Here is an 18,746-nt window from a genome sequence, read left to right as displayed (position 1 = left end):
TTCATGGAGTTCAGCCTTTAGAAGTCGTTATTAGCGGCGAGATGTTTCGGTGGCGCCCTCCTACGGTTCCCCCTCGTGACGTCATTACCTTGCGAACAACAAGTTCGATGGTGTTCGTAAATAGCATGGTGGGAGTTTGAATTTATTGAGCTCTCAAAGCAACACTGCCAACACCGTCCAAATTAAAGTTCTTACATTCCTCTTATTTCCGTCGATGATAAATCCTTTGCTGACGTCATAGTCAGCATTCGGCCAGTCGTGGAAGGTCGACCACAGCGACGCTTTCGATCGCGCACGTCGCCAATAGTCATTGCATAGCCTCCTATGCACTGAAAAAGCCTGGCAGATCGCCGCGAGAAGCGGCAGCCGAAATGGAAAAGGTGGAGCGGCAGAGCCAACGGATGAGAGGAGAGCAACGTGATTGGCGTCCCGCAGCGGCGAGGCGCGGAAACACAGTTCTCCCGAGCGAACAAGTGCGTTTCGGGTCCTCGCCGATGCAAACGCTGTGCGCTGGCGTCCAGGTTCCCCGAAGGCACTCTATAGGCTCCCCGAGAAATGGCTCTTTAATGCTCTGCGCTACCAGATCCTCGCGCTCCAGATCTGCGACCGGGCACTTTATTGGCGACGTGCGAGATGAAAAGCGTCGCGGCGGTCGGTCTCCCACGATTGGCGGAATGCTTACTATGACGTCAGCAAAGGAGTTCTCATGAACGGAAATAAGAGGAACGTGAGGACTTCAATTTTGACGGTGTTGACAGTGTTGGTTCAAGAACGCTATGATTTCAAGCTTCCGCCATGCTAATTACAAGCACCATCGACCTTGTTGTTCGCAAGGTAATGACGTCACGAAAGGTAACCATACGAGGGCGCCACCGAGACATCTCGCCGTTAATGGCTCCGTCGTCGAACTGCCAGGCTTTGTGAGTATAGAGGAGGCTATGGTCCTGCTTTCGTTGCGCGTGCATGCTCGAAGCTCACAAAACGCCGTTAACGAAGGTTGAAATATGCTCGCGCTGGAGGCGGGACAACTCAGAGTCCTCCCCGGCGTTTTCATCCTGTTAATGATTATGGCATAATTATTTCTTTTATCGTTCGATGGTCTCTAGTCTCCGTCTGGTGACTGGATCTTGGGAAGAACCAACGCCATGGGGGTGGACCTGAACAGAGACTTCCCGGACCTTGAGAAACTCCTGCCAGGAAACCCCAACACCAGGCGCATCAGAGCAGACCACCTCTTCACGGGAGATCTTGACCACAGGGTAAATAGAGGCATCTCATTTAACATTTATACGTAAAAGCGAGTAAAGCCTACGTCTGAGTTCTTATCTCCTTCATCCTCGCTGGCCATGCGATATGCCGTCTGATAACTGGCGGTTCACATTTCACATGACTTCCTTCATCAGTCGATATCATAAACTGCGAAAATGAGGTGCGATTGTATGATGGCGCAGTTTGTTTTAAACCCAAACCGTACACACACACACACACACATATGGGTCGTTTCATTTCAAATCGAACACACTGGTCGGGGTGGGTACTCACATTTTTCTCAATTAAATATATATAATAGCCCCACGTGGAAGAACAAAACTGATTTTAAAAAATTTAATATATTTTCGGTTTACGAAAAAATATTAGGTAGAGCAAAGTGAAAATCCAATTTTGCGTGTTTGATTTTTGTACACAGTTCTGTTACTTGTTATGCATACTGAGAAGATTAATATATTTATTAAAACAATTCGTGTAAATCTATTGTATGTCGAGTATTTTCTGTTACACACTTGACAAATAAGCCAAATGTCATTACCGAGATAAAACAAATGCCAAACATTGTACCTTTGACGTTCGGGTGACATATTCGGAGCCTTGTATCTCCATATGTTTTTTTAATTAACGCTTACCAAATACTGCCCTCGTGTAGTCTTATCAGTGGCGTATAGGCTGAGAGTACTTTTGTTCAATTTATAGCCACGGATTATTTTATATTAATTTTCAAACTTCATAAAAATCTAAATATAATCATGTTTTGAAACTTTTATTTAAAAAATATTTATAATTTCTGTAATAATTACCAGTCATATTGCTTTTCTAGTGGCGTGATCTGAATTCCCCCTTTTTTTGTTGTATTTTCGTTAGAAGACTTCAATATCAGGTCCATGCACCGGAATCAGCAAAAGGCTCGAGGGTCACCTAAGCACTTATGAGTTGTGAATGTGAAACCATGAATGCCGTTGTTCCGCTCTCTTAGCTTGTCTACGGCGTACTGTTGTATAGACGGCCACGTCTCGCTACTGCCGAGCTTGGGGCGGACGGCCGAGCGCGCGCTCTCGTGAAGTGGCCGTGCCGCGCTGAGCTCGGCCTACACCGTGGCTCGGCCGTAAGCCGCTCCGGAGTGTGCCCGAGCGGGCCCTCTGCCTCGCTCGGCAGCCAGCCGCTTCGCTTTACCGGCGCGCTGCGGCGCTTGCGGCGCGGGCGCGCAGCGCCATAAGGTGGCGTTCCTTGAAACTGACGCTCGCCGGCCAATGGGAGCCTCGTTCCTTGAAAGTATGACGCGCCAGTCAATGGGAGGTTGGGAGCCTATCCATCAGATTTCGGCTTCACTTCGCTTCATTGGGAGAGGGGAATTTAGCTGCCGTTTGACGCGGCTTTTGGCGCGGCTTCAAGGCTGGGAGCCTTCAGATCGCGGCTTCACTTCCCCCCATTGGGAGAGGGGAGTTTAGCTGCCGTTTGACTCGGCTTCAAAGTTGATGACGTCGGCTCGTTCCATGCGACAGTTAATGCTTTCGCATTAAAAAGCTATGTTCCGCAAGTTCACTTTGCTTCAATGTTGATATATTCTACCCTTGGGGTCAACTTTCTGTGGCAATGCAGTCAAAAGTAGGAGCGCGTGCGTTCGCGCACTTTGAGCACCGGTAAAAGCTGGACAGGAGCGCGTTTCGAGGAGAGCGCGGGCTTAGCTTCAATCGGCGCTCAAAGTGCACGAGCGTACGCCCTCCTACTTTTGACTGCATTGCCACAGAAAGTGGACCCTGAGTATAGTTTCCAGCCTGAAGGGCTAAATATTTGTGCCAAATCAATTAGAGGAGCATTGTTTTCTTGTGAAAAGCGCTATTCGACTAAATTAAAAAGCACTGACACATCAAAATCATTTTTTTCTATTATCCGAAACGATTGAAAACGATGCCGGGACATTACCCTCAAAATTCGAAAGTTGGGAATTCAGTATTTGTGAAGTAAAAAAACAATTTCCAAATGCCGGATTTGAAGTTCCCGCGCGATCCGCGCCAGTGCGGGGACGTCAAATATTGCTGAGTCCTGCGAGTCGACTTTCTTTCACGCCTCCCAACCGCCGTTGGCCGTTGCCACCGCGGCCCGAAGCGAGGAGATGAGGAGCGAGAGAGTAGGGCGCCGGCAGACCGGGAAAAACCGGTTTCTTTGTCCAATTCCCCGACTCACTGATCATCCGAGGGAGGATACAAATCCAAGAGGCGACATCACACCGGACTCTAATTTTCGGTATATCAAAAAGAAGGGCCGTGGTGCGTTCGCGATTGCGTTAAAAAACATGTTTGGGGACTGCCGTTAAAGGCCGGTCTACACATGCAGCGAAGCGCTAATGTAGCGCTTCTCACGTGTCGTCTGCTACTTATTGTCTGCCATGAACAACAGTATTGACGGTGCGACACAAAGCTGGTGAACGCTCCCGTCAGCACGCGCTTAGCGCGAGGTCAGCGCTACGCTTGTGTCGTCCACAAAGCTTCTAAATTCCATGATTTTCGACCTCACCAATCAAAAGAAGCGAGAAGGTGAGCAGCGGGAGGGAAAAACGCCAAAAATAAAAAAGGTGCGCACGCCGTTTCGCACGGGAGACAAGAAATGGCGCAAGCGGTCGCGATTCACTGCGCCAACGAACGAGCATACGGCGCCGAGAGCCGGCGCCTTTCGCAGACGATCTTTTCGACTCAAAAGCGGCGCGAGCTTTTTTGACATCGGTTGCCAAGTCATTATTTTATCATCCTCACTGATAAAACATATTGAATGGACACATTCCAGCGGACAAAGCATGCAGTATTATGCTCAGTTACGGGGACATGCGAGTGCCAACGCACTAAATCCCAGACCTCTGCAACGTATCGGAGTCGTCAATATGCATCCAAGAGCAACTGAAGGCGGGGACTATCAAGAGGGCAATACCTTTACCGTGTCTGTAAGTAAGAATATACACTGTGGATCCCCACATAGCATCAAAAAGAAACAATTTACGTGAGCCAATATCTCAACGCTCACCACAGGGAGCCGAACCTACGCCCGAGCAGGTGCCTAAAACTCTTTCAGTCTTATCATAATCAAGCAAATTCCTACCCTCGATTATGATATCGATTACGCGTCTACCACGGGTACGTTATTATCATAAATGAGAAAAAATGCAACCTCCGTATCGGCGTTATTGTTAAACATCGCAGACATTTGAGCAAGAGCTGCGAAAAATGGCACCGCGAGCAGAGACGGACAAGCAGTGTCGTCTGCTATCGCCGTCTGCTCTTGTCGTCTGTTTCTGCGTGGACGCTGAACTGAGTCCGGAGCCGGTGCAACATTTTGAGGAACTGGGTCTGACCTCGTTCAGAACTGGGATGAATCGAACGCGCCAGTGCAGCGGTCGTGCAACTTCCAGTTGAATCGAATGCACCCGTTCCTGCACTGCTGAACTAGTTCAGCCAGTTCAAGCGAATCGAACAGACCTAAAGTGACTGATCCGATTTGGGCGAGGAGTAAGTGGACGTAGTTTAATATCGTTGGCACAGCATATATTACAATTTCTGTTGGTAGTTCCTGATAGACTACTATATTATCTAACTGAATAAAAAAATAGAACAAATAAAAGCTGTTTTTTTTTTTGTTTTTTTTTTTTTAGAAAATCGACTCCAAACTTGCTAGTTTTTCGAATTATCTGTTTTTTAGGCACATGGAGCGCATTATATATTTATTGCAAAACATTGGAATTATACTCAAAAGAAGGAGCTTAATAGGAGCTTTACGGTGATGTAAAGATCATAAAAATATTTTGATTAGGTCAGACAGCACAGCTTGCTGAACTTCGTCAAATACCGTCGCAGAGAGGCGGTTTGACAGATAAAAAACAAATACATTAAGAATGCCATGACCTAGACGCTTAATTAGCATTAAAAAAAAATACATGTCGAGAGTGTTCCCAAAAAGTTATATTGGTGTAGCGTAAAAAGTAGGGAAAAGGGGTGGAGTGAAATATGGCACCCCCGATAAGGTGGAAAAACGACAGTTTCCACCTTGGCCGCTTCAACGATCCATAACTTGAGAATCAAAAAATCCGACGAACTTACCGTTTACGTCTTCTTTTATGATAGGAATTGCCCGATAATATTATTTTTTAATTAAAAATTCGACTTAAAATTCGTGCCTGAGTTCAGATTAAATCACCCATATATATATATATATATATATATATATATATATATATATATATATATATATATATATATATATATATATATATATTGTTTCGGGAGTTCTTTATGTGCTTGCCAATTTTGAGTCTTATGAAGCCGGGGATGATTCTTATCAAATTTAATGCAAACAGTAACGTTTCGGGATAACAAAAAAATCAAGATTTTGATGCGATTGAGCGCAAGTTCGTCTGCCTCTTGCACAGGGGTTGCGATAATGTCAGAACACCAAACTCTTATTGGCTGATTGGAAGAAAACATTATAGTGGGTAGACCTCGAGGCATATGCACTGAGGTCTACCCACTATCCTCTCAATCTAAGCGAATCAGAGCTCCGGCGCATAAAGCGGACGACTTGCTCTCGGCACTGTCGCATGTAGCAGACTCAGTCATTTTTCGGTGAAAACGTTTTTTCCAGCCTCGTCGTTGGCCAAGCTTATTTGCTTTCTCCGTTTCACTTTAGGGCCGACTGCAGCCGACGCTTTACCATCCTGCGCTTTTTTCCCCTACGTGTTTTTGGTTTAGCCAGTGCGAGGGTGGGGGCACAAGGACAATAAGCACCGAAATGTTGTACTTTTGGCGCTGCTTGGTTGACTGAATCGGATGCGGTTCGGACTAAAGTGAAACGGCCCATAGATCCGACAGTGATTGGTTTTCCGAGCTCTCCGCGGGAAAGCTTATACGGACGGACATTTTGTTTAGAATATAGAATATAATCTTACTTTAGGGTTCCATGCTTTCGGTGTTGATTTTCTTCAGATTCGTTCTTTTTTTTTTAATCGGTGTTTATTTTTTATTTTTATTTAAATCGGCGTTTTTCTGTGTCTAATTTTAATTCCGGGGATAAATCGGTGTTTATCGGGCTTGTTTCGTAAATCGACTGAATAATTACCAGATAAAATATTATAATTTATCAGTTATAGATTATATTTTCTCCAGTAATGCTGGTAATAACAGAAGAGAATGGGGCAAGGAATGTGGTTTCGATAGAAAGGAACAACCCCAAGGCCAGCTCAGTGCGGCTGTATTCCGAGATAACCAGAAAACAAAAAGGAAAAGGGAAAAAAGTAGAGTATGGAATTTCTTCCCGTCAAGCTGGCGTTTTATTTATCTTTTGATGATTGTTTTAATTTGGGGTTTCTTGGTTTCCACCGATTCAGAGAAAACCGCCTCGGGGATTAATTTTCGGTGTTTATCGGTATATACCGAAAACATGGAACCCATTTGTATCAAAGCGACCGAGACACGTTCTAGTCCACTTTGCGACATAAGATGTTTGATCAATACACCTTGGAAAAAGTTTTACAATTGAAATCAAATACATGTTGATGAGTATAGTAAAACATTTTGTTCAAGGAACTACGAGAGTTTTTGTTGTTACGCACAAGCCCATACCTAATATGGCGGACTGAATTCGATGAATATCTTTAGTTGCGTGCCTAGCTCAGGAGTCTGTCACTGCTCCAACTTGAATCACATGAACGGTGAAACTGCTTTTTACGATTCTAGAAGGTTAGTGGAGATGTTCGATCGATCGGGCACATATATCCTTTCCGAAACTTACTTTGTATCTGGGGACGAAAACTCGCGCGTTCTACCTCGCGTTAGTACCTGTATAGGGACTATTCACTGAACGCCATATTTGTGGGTGCTGTTTAGAACGCATGCTCAGAACGAGCTCACATCAATAGGCTGCTAAGACCGGCACTCTTGATGGTGCGGAATCCACGTTTCAAAAGAACTGGGGAAGCTCGCCATAAGCACACGCTCAGCAGTCGTGCACACAGCTATGGCCGCCAGTGAATACTTCCTATAGTTCGAAGTATCGCGCGGGAAAAGGACGCTGAACGGTGCGATTGCCTTCTGTGCAGGTTCAGCCCGAAACGCGAGCGGTGATGGAATGGATCCTCACGATTCCATTTGTCCTCTCCGCGAACTTCCACGGCGGCGCGCTCGTGGCAAATTACCCCTTCGATAATACGCTGGATGGAACTCAGAAGCGGTACACCCCATCTCCGGACGATGCTACATTCAGGTAGGTGACTTTTTTTTCTTTCTTTTTCGATGATCGATTTTATGCGGTTACCTTTGCGCTCTCCCAACACCCCCTAGTGGAAAGCCGTAGCGAATTTTATATGTCACCCATGGGCGGCACATATTGAAGGACAGGAGGGCTGTGCTAGCATTCGGCCGGAACTCGCGTCGAATATGCGACTCGCTTTGGGTCTCGGTAAATTTCGTAGAAAACTTTGACACGGTACAGTTCTCCCGCTCTCAGATCAGCCCGGCTGTGTGCTAACTCAGAGGGGGCAAAGCAGGCGCGTTTCATCTTACCGTGCACCTCAATGGACGCTAAGCTACGTCAACCAGTCCAGCTTCTCCAGGCGTGCCACGTAGCTTCACGCTCCGCCGAAACGGGAGGCCACGTGGCAGGGCCCGAACTATGGATTGGCTCCGGCGGCTCGTGGCATCCGTCGTCGCTGTTCATCGTCAGGTGAAATGGAGCGCACTTTCCTTCCATGGGGGGCTGTCTTTCCTCCGCGTAGCGCGCGGCTGTGCTGCGGCAAAGCAAGACATATAGATTCACGATGACTACTCCGCGGAGGTTACTTTTCCGCAATACACCAGCGCACGGTGAGAAGCGCACTCAACGGAGCTTGCTAAACCTCCCAAACAGCTAGGCCACGAACAGTGAGGAATTGCAGTATTCTCTAAGAAGATCAGATCAAAGCGTACTTGTGTGTGTATATATATATATATGGGTGGTTTCATCTCAAATCGTGCAGGCAAAAAAGGTCGAATTTTTTATTTCGATGAAAAAAATATATGTTATGGCGCCGTTTCTAAAAACGCAGTCGCCACAACTCGCAAGTTCGTCGGATTTTTTGTTCTCGACTTATGAATTTTTAAAGAGGCCGCGGCGAAAAGCAGTGTTTTTCACACCCGTCGTGGGTCGGATGTTTCACTTGATCTCCCGCCATGAATTTTCAGTCCACATTATACTATCTTTTTTCAAGCACTCTGTGTACACATTTAAAAGGCTCCAATACCATAAAATAATTTTAGGCGTTTTTCTTTTTTTCTGTAAAAATGTCAAAAACGCCCCCTCGGTCAATTGTTGACGAACTTTGACAATTAATTACTGGCGATCTACTTGGGTTACATCGATAATTTTTATCTCCACGGAGAGCCCAAAACACGTTCTTTGTATGTATTATAAAATAACTTGGCTGTATAAAATATTCTTTGCGGTGCTTTTACGTTTATGTTATGTGAAAACCAAAAAGTACCAGTTTTGAAATTGATTTTCCCAAAAAAACCATTTTTTATTTTTTTATTTTTTGTTAAAATGTAGATGTGATAGTTTTCTACGCGAAAATCAAGTCGAGAAAGTATATTTTGTTTGCATGTTCTATATTTAAGCATCAATATCGTACAAAAACGTGTTTTTACGGCTTGAAATGGACTTGCGAATTGCGCGTCTTCACAAGCTTGGAAATAGTTTTTTTCTTTTTTTCAACGTTCCCACATAAAAATGAAATACAGTATTTTCACCCTGTTATATTTATTGAATATTTAAATTTTATTATAGGCGGCAAGCTACATCGGAGGAGTTCCAAAAAGAGAAAGCAACACTTCTTAACAGACCAGCAGGTGTCGTAAATTTTTAACGTGTAGGAGTCGGCAGACGTCGTATTGATTCGGGGCCCTCATTGGCCTGCGTGAACGTCCCGCCCTTTCGGAGCCAGCAGATGACTACGACCTTTCACGCTCGTTGTGTTATATAGACCGTTTTATCGTGGGTAGCGCCATTTTGAGAGCGAGAGAGAAGGGGAAAGGGCTACCGGCGCTTTCCTCCTTTCTGATTGTGTAGAAAGAGTGAAAATCCCGGATGAGAGGCTTGGCCGGTGTTGAGTGTCTGCTGTGCCCCAACTTCGTTCGCGCTTTCTTCTACGTTTTATGGCGCACCGTGAATTCACGAGGGCGCCCATCAAACCATTCGGCCAATCTTGGCCGCGACACGATCACATGGTCGTGTTGCCGCGGGGTCGATCGGGATCTCGAATTCGGCTCCCGACGCGCCGCTTTCTCTCCTAGCCACTGGAGGGCGCTGCAGGCGCCCCCGTGGCAGGCGAGGAGAAACCTCCTCGCCCATCGATAGATATACTCGGTGGGGCAGGGGGCGAGAGGCCTCTAAGAACTTCGGACGAGACCGAGACGCAGGCAGGCAAGTGGGTGGCGACCGGATCTGGATATCGCGGGACGCGAGGCCTAAGGGCCTACTTTGTGTTTAGCGTTGGTCTTAACGTGCGTTTGTAAATATTTGTATAATGTCGCGTGTATTTGTAGTTTAGATTAAGTGTTTTGTAGCGTTGTGTTTTGTTGTACGAATAAACTGGGAGCGGAATCCCGCTCCCGTGAAAGAACCAGGCTGGACTCGGGTTGTTGACGGACCACGTGGGAAACGGCGAATCGGCGTCGGTACGCGATTTCCTACAAATGGCGCCCAACGTGGGGCAGTACCCCAACACCAATGATGATGCCGGTGTGGGCCAGGAAATCCCGCCCCAGAATGGTTCTTTCACGGGAGCGGGATTCCGCTCCCAGTTTATTCGTACAACAAAACACAACGCTACAAGACACTTAATCTAAACTACAAATACACGCGACATTATACAAATATTTACAAACGCACGTTAAGACCAACGCTAAACACAAAGTAGGCCCTTAGGCCTCGCGTCCCGCGATATCCAGATCCGGTCGCCACCCACTTGCCTGCCTGCGTCTCGGTCTCGTCCGAAGTTCTTAGAGGCCTCTCGCCCCCTGCCCCACCGAGTATATCTATCGATGGGCGAGGAGGTTTCTCCTCGCCTGCCACGGGGGCGCCTGCAGCGCCCTCCAGTGGCTAGGAGAGAAAGCGGCGCGTCGGGAGCCGAATTCGAGATCCCGATCGACCCCGCGGCAACACGACCATGTGATCGTGTCGCGGCCAAGATTGGCCGAATGGTTTGATGGGCGCCCTCGTGAATTCACGGTGCGCCATACTCCCCTCTCCTAAAAATCGAAGTACGCCGGAATTCAGACGTACGGCTAGGCTGCTGAAAACATCGTCGCTTGGTTTGGCCTGGAGACCCCCCCCCCCCACCCCCCCCCACACGCACACACGGAGATGCCAAGTGGCAGCACGCGCTCGCGTACCTGGACGACATCATTGTGTACTCGGAAACTTTCGAGGACCACCTTCGTCACCTTGAGGACGTGTTGCGCAAACTACGGATCGCCGGCCTCACACTAAACCCGACTAAAGCCCAAATTGGAGCTTCTGAGATCAGCTTGTTGGGTTTCCGGATCGAGAGAGGAAAAGTTTCCCCCGACGCGGACAAGTTGCGGGCGATCTTGGAGTTCCCAGTCCCTACCGATGTCGGGGGGAGTGCGCCGTTTTCTCGGCATGATAGGATACTACCGAGCCTACATCCCGAACTGCGCAGCCATGCAGGCACCCCTCACGCAATTGCTGAGGAAAGCGGCTCCCTGGAGCTGGGAGGCGCCGCAGGAGGAGGCGTTCCTCCAGCTGACCGAGGCCTTGGCGCGTACAACATCCCTCAAACTGCCAGACCTGAATAGGCCCTTCACGATCCAGACGGACGCCAGCGACCAAGGACTCGGCGCGGTGCTCTTGCAGGAGACAGGAGGAGAGATCCGCCCGGTGGCATTTGCCAGCCGGGCGCTGAACCCGGCAGAGAAGAACTACACGGTGAGTGAGCGCGAATGCCTCGCCATCATTTTTGCTCTTAAGAAGTTCGATCATTATGTCGAGGGGACGGAATTCACGATCGAGACGGACCATATGGCCCTCGCGTGGCTCTCCCGAATCAAGGAACCCGCCGGAAGACTGGCGCGCTGGGCCTTGACACTGCAGAAGTACGAGTACCGAATTCGGTACCGGAAGGGCACGACAAATGTGGTGGCCGACGCGCTCTCCCGCGCACCCGTGGATCCCCCACCGCGCGAGGCAGCAGACTACGGAGGCGGGGCCATCCCCCAGGAGACGGGAAATCCCGCCTCGCGCTCCGCTCGTCACTGTGGCGGCGTCGCGCAGCTGGCTGAGGCGATTACCTCTCTGGGACCTGCGTTCAACCGAACGGAACTGTACGAAGCACAGCAGAGCGATTCGTTTTGTCGCGCTATCTTCGACCGGCTCAGGCAAGAGATGGATCCTGACCAGACGGGCGAAAAGACGCTCCGGCACTCCGGAACACCGAGAGGGCCAAGCGCCATCGCCCAGGAGTCAGACATCGAAGCAGGTGAGCTGGAATCTTACCTGATCGATGGGGACGGCGTCCTGCTGCGCTACTTCCCGGAAGAGAGCGATTCAAGTGAGTCGTTCAAGACCGTGATTCCCCGCGATCTCAGAGTGGCAGCGCTGCGTCACTACCACGATGCGGACGGTCACGGCAGTGCACCGAAGTCGTGGCATAAGCTTCGCCGTTTCGCTACCTGGCCGGGCATGAAGGGGCAGCTGTGCCGTTATGTCCGTAGCTGCGCAGTGTGCCAAGAGCGCAAGCCCAGGGGCGGCAGACCACTCGGCCTGCTCGAGCCCATCGTGAGTACGCGGCCATGGGAGATCGCAGCCTGCGACTTGATGGGACCCCTGCCGCGGTCAAGCGGAGGCTATCAACATGTGTTGGTAGTCACTTGCCACTTCACCGGATTCGTCGAGATGTTTCCAATGCGGAAGGTGACAGCCAAGGGAGTCCTGAGCAGGCTGTCCGAGGTCTGGTGTCGCTACGGGTTCCCCGAGAGACTGGTGAGTGACAACGCCTCGATATTTTGCTCGAAAGTCTTCGCGGCAACCTGCCAGGCCCTCGGGATTAAGCATTGTAAGACTTCGTGTTACCATCCACAAGCAAATGTGACCGAGCGGCGGAACCGCGACATCAAGCCGCTGCTCGGGGCGTATGCTCGAAAGCAGCGGGACTGGGATCTGCATTTGGATTCGATTTCGTTTGCATTGCGGTCCAACCTCAACCGCAGCACTGGGTTCACGCCTGCGCTTTTGAACTTCGGCAGAGAACTCTCTACGCCGACCGATGCGGTTCTTCGCCCGCGACAGAGCGCGGCCAGAGCGGTGCCCTCGCACGAGGATTTCGCGACGCGCACAAGAGAGCGACTGTCGCGGGCGCTGGACGCCGCCCGCGGAAACAGGGCTCGCGCGCGGGCGGAGCAGAAGAACACCTATGACAAAGCGCACCGCGATGCGCAGTTCGAGGTGGGCGACACCGTTCTGCGGCGAAGTCACGTGCAGAGCGATGCGAGTAAGTTCTTCTCGGCGGCGTTGGCCCCCAAGTGGGTTGGCCCCTTTGTCATCGATTCCAAGAAGTCTCGACTGACATACACGCTGAGGGACCAGAATTCTGATCTCGTCCGCGGGACAGTTCACATCGGCGAACTGAAACCCTTTTTCCCCAGGGAAGGGGATGAGCCGGTCAAGCGGCCGCAAAGGGGCATTCGCGGGCGCCAACGATCTCAAGAGTTCCTGGGACCACCGCGGCACAGCTACAACACGCGTAGCCGGAGGCAACCCGATGGGATCGGAACCTCGTAGAGTGCGTGGCCCGGGAAAGGGAAGAAGAGGAGGAGCGATCCGAAATCGGCGTTCCGTAACCCGGGAAAGTGAAGAAGAGAGGGTAGCGATCCGAAATCGGCGTTCCCGGCATATATTTTTTTTATTGTTTTTTGTTTTTCTTTGTGGGTGGGGGGAGGGTGCCTCGGAACCCTTAGTGCTTGTTTTTCTTGTTTTTGCTTTGAATGTTTTTTTTTTGTTTGTTTTTTGTGTGCGGCGTTGCTGTTGGTGTTGGGGTACTGCTCCCTCGCTGGGCGCACGCCTTGGACTTTTCCCATCTTGTGCGTCATCGCCCCTGCGGCTGCTGCTTCGAGACGCAACTTGGTGTGCACGAATGGTCCTCTCTGGGAGAGGATGAAAGGAGGAGTCGCCGTTTGGACAAACACCAGCTTGGGCTGAACTCCTCGTCTTCTGGCAGCGTATTCCCCGGCAGGAACCACAGCTCGGGGAGCTTTGTGGGACGTCCACGACGCCACGCAGGACGCCGGGGTGCAGTTCTCAGTGACACTGGACTTCCAGCCCCGCATCGTTCCGGGAGGGCGGTCGCAGCTGGGTCGCAACCACAGTCCCTCTCCGGTGCACCACTCTGTGGAGGGGCCAGTTTCATGGTGGCCAGGCACACTGCTCAAGGACCCCGTTGCCCCGGAGGTTGCCGCCAAGCCAAAGTCGACAAAGTCTACTGTGAGGTGTGCGGTGGCCGCGCACCCCAGGTCTCGGGCGAACTGATGGACCTCAGGGAGGACGACCCATGGGACCAGCGGTGTGTGTGTGCGTGTGTGGGGGGGGGGGGGGGGGGGGGGGGGTCTCCAGGCCAAACCAAGCGACGATGTTTTCAGCAGCCTAGCCGTACGTCTGAATTCCGGCGTACTTCGATTTTTAGGAGAGGGGGAGTATGGCGCACCGTGAATTCACGAGGGCGCCCATCAAACCATTCGGCCAATCTTGGCCGCGACACGATCACATGGTCGTGTTGCCGCGGGGGTCGATCGGGATCTCGAATTCGGCTCCCGACGCGCCGCTTTCTCTCCTAGCCACTGGAGGGCGCTGCAGGCGCCCCCGTGGCAGGCGAGGAGAAACCTCCTCGCCCATCGATAGATATACTCGGTGGGGCAGGGGGCGAGAGGCCTCTAAGAACTTCGGACGAGACCGAGACGCAGGCAGGCAAGTGGGTGGCGACCGGATCTGGATATCGCGGACGCGAGGCCTAAGGGCCTACTTTGTGTTTAGCGTTGGTCTTAACGTGCGTTTGTAAATATTTGTATAATGTCGCGTGTATTTGTAGTTTAGATTAAGTGTTTTGTAGCGTTGTGTTTTGTTGTACGAATAAACCTGGGAGCGGAATCCCGCTCCCGTGAAAGAACCAGGCTGGACTCGGGTTGTTGACGGACCACGTGGGAAACGGCGAATCGGCGTCGGTACGCGATTTCCTACAGTTTCAAACTCCCAAACTTAATTAGAGCCATGGTCTTCGATGGCGACAATCCCCCGGTCATCGGGACGCCATTGCTGGGTGATAGGGTGCACAAATAACGACAGAAAGCGCCGAATACTGTCGGAGGACCTATGTAGCTTGCATGGAATCCGGCAAGGCAAGTACGGCTGGTATGTTTTTAAGCTCCATTGCTTTCCGCCATGACTGGAAATGATGAACCATCTTATACATTTTTGCTTGCAATGGGCCTATTTCAACGTAGCCGCTTTTAGTTGTAATCAACAAGCGATACGCGAAACGGGAACCTCAATTAACTTTGTAAACGCCCGGAGCTGCTACGTATCGTCTTGCTGTGCTGTTTTTTATCTTCGTGTCCCTGTTCTTATATTTCCTTGTGAATGAACGACGAAGACGCTCTAGATGTACTTTTATCGAACCGCAGAAAGCCTCGAAGCAGCCACGAATTATTTTGTTATTTGATGCATTATTTTGAGTACTCACCTTCAATTTCTATCGCTGGCACGTTCGCTGCCGCTGTTCCCCCCGTGGCCACACTGGCAGATGCCATGACTCAAACAAAGAAAACGTGCGCACTGGGCTCGAAAACGCAGATCGCAACACACGAGACGTTCCTGCAACGACTATTCAAGCGCCTCAAAGCGCCTTAGTCAACGGAAACAACCCACCAGCGGCACTTCAAGGAGCGCTTTTGCCGGCTCTCTGGTATCGCGCAGGAGATCGCGATTAAAAAACAAACAAACAAACAATAGAACTACGTTTTCAACAATTTCCAGCCTCACCCGCGGCGGAAATGAGCCTTCAACTAAGTGTTCTAGATGATAAAATCCAGTCAGTCAGCACTGAAAATTATCACTATTAAGATAAATTCAGTTACGAAATTTTACAAACTGAAACAGCAGTTATCATGAGAAAACTCGCACCGCCACATTGCGAGCGTACCCCACGCTCATCGGCGGTACAGCGTTCGGTGCGCGCTCCATTCACGAAATGTTCCGAGCGAAGTCGAGAGGATGGCATTGAGGAAATGCCTTTCCGGTATTACGGACGCAATCCACTGCCGCCGGAGACAGGGGTCATGTGGAAAGCGATGGAGCTCAAAGACATTGCAGCCGCTCTCGCCTTGCCGGGTTCCTTGCAAGCTACATATATCCTCGGACAGTATTCTATGCTTTCTGTTTTTATTCGTGCACCCTATGACCCAGCAATGGTGTCCCGATGACCAAGGGACTGTTGCCATCGAAGCCTCTGGCTCTAATTAAGTTTGCGAGTTTAAAACAGGAAAGAAAGCGCGAACGAAGTTGGGGCACAGCAGACACCCAACACCGGCGAAGCCTCTCATCCGGGACTTTCACTCTTTCTACACAATCAGAAAGGAGGAAAGCGCCGGTACCCCTTTCCCATTTTCTCTCTCGCCCTCTTTCAGTTGCAGTAAAGCGAGCAGCGCACCCTGTGTCACGAGGAGTGAAATAGTACGATTGTGTCGTTGACGCGGAGAACAGTGACAGCCACCCAGGAGGAGTCAGTCAGAGTATTGCACAAGGGAAAGCAAAGGAATCTTTGGCTGAAAGGATGAGGACACCATGGCCTTACAGTATCGACGGTCAACAACTGTTCTGCCAGCGAAAACAACGCCGCGTGCGCGCTAAAACCGGCGGCGCGGGACAGAAATCCCGCAGACGCACACACGAAGATGGGCCGGTTTCGTTAGGGATGTGGGGAAATTTGAAACCAGCCATCCGTGCATGCGTGAAACGATACCGCCTGTTTGCCCTAGCTTCGAGCGCCCTACCCTTACCTTGAAACGGCCGTCCTCTCCCTCTCTCTCCGGGGAGAGCCGATAGCACCGAAGTGTTATCTATTAAACTTGAGGAAGAAAACGAGAAGGGGCTGTTTAAGTTTAATTATCCCCCACCAACCCGCTCGTTCTGTCCTAATAAAGGGTTATCTCTTTTGGAAACAGCAAAGCCCGGAGACTGACATTAAAACGAGCGTATTGGTAAATATACTTGTGTTTGTATTCTGCCGGAGACTAGTTGGGTCGAAGTCAGCCTCCTTGTCAACTATAACCGTTTGTGAAGAGTGGGCTTCTCCTGAGATGAAAAGTTAGCGCCGGCTGACGTGTTCTTTTGAAAAAGGGAAGGGGAAAGAGAAAGTTTGAGTAACTGCAGAAACTACCTCGAAAGCTCCTCTTCCGATATGAAGCTTGAGGCATAGTCTCGGTTACCTTCTCGCGCATCGCTGCTCGAATCTATTCTTCCCTTTCTTTCGCACAGCCACTGTTCCGCACAGCTGTCGTGGATGTGCGTAATAGAGGGAGGAACAGATTCGAGCATCATCTGGACGCCGTCATCCCGCCAGACTTCAGTGTCGTGGGACCGACTCGTGTGTGTTTCTTCGCCCCGCTGAACTTTGTTTCTCGGGTGCGGTTTTTCTGAACGTTTTTTTTTTTTTTTTTTTTTTTTAATGTTTTCTTATTAACTGTTTGTTAGCACTGTTCAGTTGTTGGGTTTATTTCGTCATGGCGTAGCGGCCTGGCGGTGATGTAGAGAGGTTGTTCGCACGCATTTGGTTGCGTCCCGTTTAGGGAATGCCCGGAGGAGTTGGTTTTTGTTCTTGCCATGTGCGGCTGAGTTTTCCCGTCTTTATTAAATTATAGATTTTTTTTTTTTTTTTTTACTTTTACGTGCCGTCGACTTTGTTGTCTGACTCTCCACCAGGCGTGGACCTATCGCCTTGCCACCGCTCGAACCTAAATACTTTATTATTTTTTTTTTAACGGAATTTTCATTAAGATCGGATTTGGCAATTTAATTCCTATTTATTTATTTTTATTTCCTACCCCTCTCCATGACACACTTTCTGTGTGTTTCGGACCGTTTCTGTGTCACCACTTTTTGTGTATTACGGAAGTGAAAGGACATTCCCTGGTGACCTATGTGCGGTGAACAAACCCCAGTGTTTGGTTTCGGAAAGAATTGTATATAATATATCGACGATGTTGTGACCTTCTTTGTCTTAGTAATATGACAGCTAATAGCTAGTCGTGCTAGTTTACTGTCAAAGGTTTATAAATCGAAACAATACAACGTCTGTGCCTTTTGCTTATTGAAAGCCTACTAAGCCTGCTGATTTGGTTAGATATGTATCTCGTGGTTCCCGCTCTTATCAAAGCATACATAAATATTCAATACCACAAAATTCGTTTATAATTGATTACAAAATGCAGAAGAAAATTCAAGAAAACTTTTTCACAATTCATAGAGACGCATGGATCGCTATGTCTGACTTAGGTCTTGCAAAACAAAGACGTCTTTTTCCGATATTGAGGCCTAAATATAAAACATACAAACAAAATATACACTTTCTAGGCTTGATTTTCGTGTAGACAACTATCATATCTACATTTGAACAAAAAATAAAAAAAAATAAAAAATGTTTTTTTTTAGAAAATCAATTTCAAAAATGGTACTTTTTGGTTTTTGCATAATATTAACGTAAACGTACCGCAAAGGATATTTTATACAGCCGAGTCATTTTATAATAAGTATAAAGAGCGTGTTTTGGGCTCTCCGTGGACATAAAAAATATTATTGTAACCCAAGTAGATGGTCAGTAATTAATTGTCAAATTTCGTCAACAATTGACCGAGGAGGCGTTTTTGACATTTTTACAGAAAAAAAGCAAAACGCCTAAAATTGTTTCATGGTATTGGAGCCTTTTAAATGCGTCCACAGAGTGCTTGAAAAAAGATAGTATAATGTGGACTGAAAATTCATGGCGGAGATCAAGCGAAACATCCGACCCACGACGGGTGTGAAAAACACTGCTCTTCGCCGCGGCCTCTTTAAAAATTCATAAGTCGAGAACACAAACTCAAAAACACTGCGGTTTTAGAAACGGCGCCATAACATATATTTTTTTCATCGAAATCACAAATTCGACCCTTTTTGCCTGCACGATTTGAGATGAAACCACCCATATATATATATATACGCTTTGATCTGATCTTCGTAGACAGTGGCGTAGACTTCCCATTTTCCCGGGGAGGGGGGGGGGGGGGGGGTGCTGAGCGTTACCTTTTCGCCAGAACAGGACATTGAAGCTAACGAAAGCACGCTGGGATTCCATTTCCCACGAATTTTGTCAATAAAGGCAACGTGGGCGTTATTTGGTTTACCTGCCTGCCACT

At 49.0% G+C, this 18,746-nt stretch overlaps 1 protein-coding gene across 1 annotated transcript in view; it reads left to right on the top strand.

Moving 5' to 3' along the window:
- LOC115323048 (carboxypeptidase E) overlaps nucleotides 1-18,746 on the top strand; it is a 144,941-nt gene that overhangs the window by 6,071 nt on the left and 120,124 nt on the right. Inside the window, exons 3-4 of the mRNA XM_042292497.1 lie at nucleotides 1,107-1,259; nucleotides 7,352-7,515. Of these exons, the coding sequence (XP_042148431.1) occupies nucleotides 1,107-1,259; nucleotides 7,352-7,515 (317 nt within the window). The remainder of the gene's footprint in view (nucleotides 1-1,106; nucleotides 1,260-7,351; nucleotides 7,516-18,746) is intronic.

Source organism: Ixodes scapularis, unplaced genomic scaffold (genome assembly GCF_016920785.2).
Source record: "Ixodes scapularis isolate PalLabHiFi unplaced genomic scaffold, ASM1692078v2 PGA_scaffold3__209_contigs__length_174095766, whole genome shotgun sequence".
Taxonomy (NCBI): Eukaryota; Metazoa; Arthropoda; class Arachnida; order Ixodida; family Ixodidae; genus Ixodes; species Ixodes scapularis.
This window is presented reverse-complemented; position numbering and strand designations above follow the sequence as displayed.